The sequence below is a fragment of the Corvus brachyrhynchos genome, unplaced genomic scaffold, assembly GCF_000691975.1.
Source record: "Corvus brachyrhynchos isolate BGI_N302 unplaced genomic scaffold, ASM69197v1 scaffold27, whole genome shotgun sequence".
NCBI lineage: Eukaryota > Metazoa > Chordata > Aves > Passeriformes > Corvidae > Corvus > Corvus brachyrhynchos.
In genome coordinates this window covers 1,372,853-1,378,101 of record NW_008239139.1, presented here as the reverse complement: position 1 = coordinate 1,378,101, position 5,249 = coordinate 1,372,853, and the positions used below count along the sequence as shown (strand labels likewise).

Genomic DNA, 5,249 nt, shown 5'->3' with positions numbered 1-5,249 from the left:
CTGATAGCATTCCCAAAGAATGTCTGGAAAAATGCCTTGATTTATCACTAGGGCCATGCTTCAGAGAAACACCCAGTGTAGTAGAATCACTGCAAGGGATTTTGCTGAGTAGTAAATCAAAAACAAGGCTTTCATAGATTTTGGGTGTTTCCCTCCCTGCCCCGCCTTTTTTCCAATCTAAGCTATTTGGTAGCACTTAGAGAAGAAAGTAAATGTAATAGCTGCCAGACAGTTGGGGTTTGGTTTGTTTGTTGGGTTTTTTTCCCAGAAAATTAGGGAAGATCAAAGAATTCCAAGAAGTCTATGTAATTTAAATTCAGTGGTATAAGATGCTTCCTTGGCTCTCTGATTTTAGAGTACTGTAGGCATGATATATGCAAATGAGAGCAAAAATGGATGTTTTTATATGATGCTTAAGTAAATAACACAAAGGCTATTCAGCAGTGAAAACAGTTTCAGCAAGTAATGAAAATGAGTTGTAATGACTTAATAGATGGGTTATTTTGGAGGGTGCTTTCCTTTCTTCACTCATGTCTCCCTCTTAAGTAGCATCAGTTTTAGGCTGTTTGTTCTTGGATCATTTTTATGTTTAAAGGTAAATGGCTTGTTGTGATGCAGCAGATAAAAAGAATGTGCCTGTACAGCAAAAATAAAAACCAAAATTGTCTCTTAAGTAACTCTCTTTTCTTTTCTCCTTTCTTAGCTGTGCATGCCCAAGGGGCTGTCTTTCAGGACGCAGGCGGATAACAGGGACCCGCAGCTGCACTCGTTCATCATCACCAGGGAGGATGGCTCCCGCACGTACGGCTTTGTGCTCACGTTCTACGAGGAGGTCACGAGCAAGCAGATCTGCACAGCCATGCAGACACTGTACCAGATGCACAACGCAGAGCAGTACAGCAGCGTCTGCGCCTCCTCCTCCTGCAGCATGGACTCCCTGGCCAGCAGCATTGACGAGGGCGATGCCACGTCCCTCGCCAAGCTCCAGCGCTACAACTCCTACGACATCAGCAGGGACACGCTCTACGTCTCCAAGTGCATATGCCTCATCACCCCTCTGCCCTTCATGCAAGCCTGCAAGAAGTTCCTGATCCAGCTCTACAAAGCAGTGACCTCCCAGCAGCCACCACCTCTGCCCCTGGAGAGTTACATCCACAACATCCTCTATGAGGTGCCCCTGCCGCCCCCAGGGAGGTCGCTCAAGTTTTATGGGGTTTACGAGCCCATCATTTGCCAGAGACCTGGGCCCAACGAGCTGCCGCTCTCTGACTACCCTCTGAGGGAGGTCTTCGAGCTGCTGGGCCTGGAGAACCTGGTCCAGGTTTTCACCTGTGTTCTTCTGGAGATGCAGATCCTTCTGTACTCACAAGGTGGGCACTCACCCAGCAATGCCTGTTTCCAGCAGGCAGTTCCTGGGCAGCTGCAGCCACAGGAGCTCTTCGAATTTAATGTTATATGGAGCTAAGGTTGATTTTTGAAATGTGAGAATGGATTAAAAAAACAAGAGAAATGAGTGTGTCCTAATGAAAGCACTAAATAATTGTTTCCTCCAGGCAGTCTAGGTGCTGCTTGTTTAATTATGCATTGTATTTATCACTTGTGGCAGCTAGCAATAGAATACATTTGATTATTATCCTCACACTGCCCTTGATCATGCAAGACAGCATGAAATTAATCCTATCTTCTTCAAAAATACCAGCAGAAAGTAATACATCTTGCAGAAGACACTCTTGCTACTTTGTTTTTCAAATTTCAGTAGCGTATCAAAGTCTGGTGAAATTTCGTGCTTCCCATATGATGGATATATTCTTGTTAGAACACTGAGAGTCTTTTAGCACTTGGAGGCTAAAGATTTAATGGTGGCTTGAAACTGAGTGGGGTTACAGGTCATTCCTTTTTAGTCCTGCTTGAGATATTTGGGAACTTTGCTGACAAGGATACTGGTACTTCTTTTTGAGCCCCTAAGAATGGAGTTGGCCAAGCATTGGCAGAAGTTGCTCGCACAGAGCCTGTCCGTGTTGAAGTGTGCCAGCAAACTTTGGAAAATCTGGTCTTTACCTTTTGTCCTATGGTTGTGTCTTTCTGTAATAGTGGAATACTCTGCTGGAGGTTTGGGGAATCCTGACTTAGCACTGGGCATGCTCTGGGATTTTATACCCCTGTTACTGTTTCCTGTACGATGTTGATTCCTCTGAGTCTGGCCCTGGTTGTATTTGGACGCCCAACATGTCAAGTTCAAGTTTTTCTGCTGATTTTCAAAGGGATGTTCAGACTTTCTGGGTGTTCCTCTAAGTCTCACTGGAAGCCTGTCCATGTAATTTAGGTTCCCAAATGGCATCTGTGATTTCCTACATTAGGAAAATGTGCATCAGGGAAAAAATTTTGGGGGTGGGGTAGTGGTTTCATCAGAGTAGAATGAAAAACCTGGAGCCAGGAGGTACACATACCTTTTAGTGAAAAGATGCTGAATACCTAGACTTTTCAAGAGAAGTGATTCAAGCAGCAAACAGCTTGAAATGGAACGGGGAGAGAGGATGGGAAATAGTCTAAAATGAGTGTGGATAATGAACCTTAAGGCTCCAGAAGGGATCGCTTGGGTTTGTCATATAAAAGAAAAGGTCAGGAAGTGTGTAATGGTAATGCTAATAACTAAATGACTGAGAATGGGGAAAAATGTTCAGGGAGGTGGAAAGAGGGTAGTTCTTCTGCAAATGACTGAATTCAAAGGATTGGTAGTTCTTTGCAGAGCTCTTTTCCACATGGACTCCAGGGGTTTGCTTTCAAGAACTGAAAATGAAAGGTTTTATCTTCTCTCAGTTTGAAGTGTGAGCAGAAATCCTGCTGTTAGTTTTGATTAGGCTGCTTTTCCCTTCCCTCCTGCTTCTCTGTGTGTGTGTGTGCACTTACCCCTTTCTTCCTTGGATTGAATCATGCTGCCTTTGCCACTTTACACCGGAGTTTGATATTAAACCGCAGCACCACTGAAATGCCTCTTACCCAGCCCTGCTCATCAGTCCCACCCTGCTCCCTGCTTATGGACTCCCTGAGAGCTGAGAATTTTTTTTTCTTTTTTCTTTCCCACATGTGCTTGTCAGGTTACATTTTAGCAATATTTTGTGCGTGTGGAGAGCAGCCTGTATATGCATTACTTCCGCAGTAGTCATTGAGACAGATACAAAATATCCACTAAATAATTTTGACTCTGCCTTCATGTCCACCAGAAGTTAGATAAATAATTGTTGTTCTTCCAATTACTGGTTATAATTTAAGGGTTTACTTGTTTTGTTTGGTTTCATTGTGTGGGGGTTTTTTTAAAAGAAAAATTCGATAGTGAGAAGTAATTCTTTTCACCCTTCAAACTTCAGAATTTTTTTCTTCTCCTTCTCTTCTCTTCTATTTGTGAATCTAGGCATGTCCTTGACATGAATTTTATTTGTCTGTCTAATATAGACACAATTTGATGGTGCATGGGGGAAAGTATATAGCTGTATTAGGGAAATTCTGTGATTATGTAAATAGCAGTGTAATGCTGGTTCCCAGAGGTGAGGAATGTGGAGTGGAGGGCAAGTGCAAAGCCTCAGTTTTGGCATAGCCTGACAGCTGAGTGCTTGGCTAATTGTGCACTGAGGCTTCTTTTAAATGTCAGTCTTGTGATTCCTGAAAAAGAAAACAGCAGCTATTTTCCAGTTTGAGATATAACCAACCTAGATGGTACTGAAATCTGCTCTCTTCAGCTTTGAGATCCATCAGGGAGAAATACTTTTTTAACTCCCAAGTTCTTTCAAGGCAAAAGATGAAAAGGTTTTGGCTGACGTATCTCTTGTTCCAAAATAACAAATGGTAGAGGGATTTTGCGAATTCATCCTTCTTTGCCTTCCTGCTTTAATGAGGATGGACTCATTGGACTGTGTTTCCAGAGGCCTGGCCTTGGTGCAACCTACCCAAACTCAATAAGAGATTAGCAGAGGATCTACCAGTTGCATTATTTACACAAAATCACAATTCGCTTACATAATCCTGTAATACTCGAGAAATCAGAGCTGGACCAAAACCTGCTTCAGTTCACTAAACTATTTCAGTGAGAGAGCTGCGATTAACATGTATGGGAAATGTAAGCTGACTTTTTTGTGGTTCTCCTAGACCTGTTGGAAGGAAGCTTTTCATTCAAGCTTGCCAAAAATTTTGTTCTTCTTCTATACAATAAAGGCTTCTTTTGCAAAGTTGGGTGAAAATACAAATTGTTGCACAACCCTGACCATACAGTGAGCCTAGTTGGTGATAACAGCAGTGAAAGGCTGGCAGGAAAGTTGCACAGAGACTGTACTGGCTTTTCTGGAGTGGTTTTTCTCAAGGGAACTAGGAGTTGAGGATGCAAAAGTTTATTTTTAACCCTGTAGCTGAGGCATAATGTTTCCAGCAGTCTGAACAAAGGCATCTAGGTCAATGAAGAGGTGAGGGTGTTGGGTGACTTTACCCAGCTTGCCTGGACGTGTTCCCAGCACGATACGAGAGTGTCTGGCACAGCTCTGCCGTGGGGACAGGACCAATGAGTGGCTGTTTGTACCATGGCTGCTGCAGTAGTCTTTGGGTATCCAGTTGCACTGTTGGTTGTGTCTTAGGAGTGACTGGTACCCCATCACCTGGGAAAATGCAGGGATTGTAGTGGACTGTAACTTCACTTTACAGCTGTGGTGGTCAAGCAGAGGACTGAAGAGACTGACAGCAAAGAATGATGAGCTCATTTTTTCAGCTGCTTTGTTCCCACACATTTTTGACTGCATAGCTGGGTGATGGGAAGAGACCTGTGCTTGCACCTCAGTGGCAAGACTGAAAAGATCAGCCCTTATTGTTCCTGGGGACAGTGTGGACTTCCAGGGAATTAGTCACAACCACTGCTGGTGGGAAGTGCCAGTTTTGATCTGCAAAGGTGGTGTGGAAAGCTGTACCTGAAATCACTTACACTGTACCTGAATTCCTGTAGCTTCAGGTTACATCTTTCTGCATATAGAGAATATTTTTAAGATTAAATAGGGCAAGTTTTCAACATTTGGGCTTTGAAAGAGGGATTAGATATGTTTTCCCTGCGATTCTTCAGGGTGCAGTCTTTGCAGTGCTCTTGTAAGTGCCCTTTATTCAGAGCACAGCTCTCCTGTGCAACCGCACAGGTGTAAGGTCTTGTTTGTGTCCACTCTGCAATAGCTACTACAGTTTCCAAAGGATAAGTAACAAAACACCACTGGTGTGAGATT

General features: G+C 43.4%; 1 protein-coding gene across 3 annotated transcripts in view; it reads left to right on the top strand.

Moving 5' to 3' along the window:
• DENND5B (DENN domain containing 5B) overlaps positions 1-5,249 on the top strand; it is a 111,236-nt gene that overhangs the window by 61,655 nt on the left and 44,332 nt on the right. For all 3 annotated transcript variants that reach the window (XM_017740006.1, XM_017740005.1, XM_017740004.1), the window contains exon 3: positions 704-1,370. In XM_017740006.1, coding sequence (XP_017595495.1) covers positions 704-1,370 — 667 coding nt within the window. The remainder of the gene's footprint in view (positions 1-703; positions 1,371-5,249) is intronic.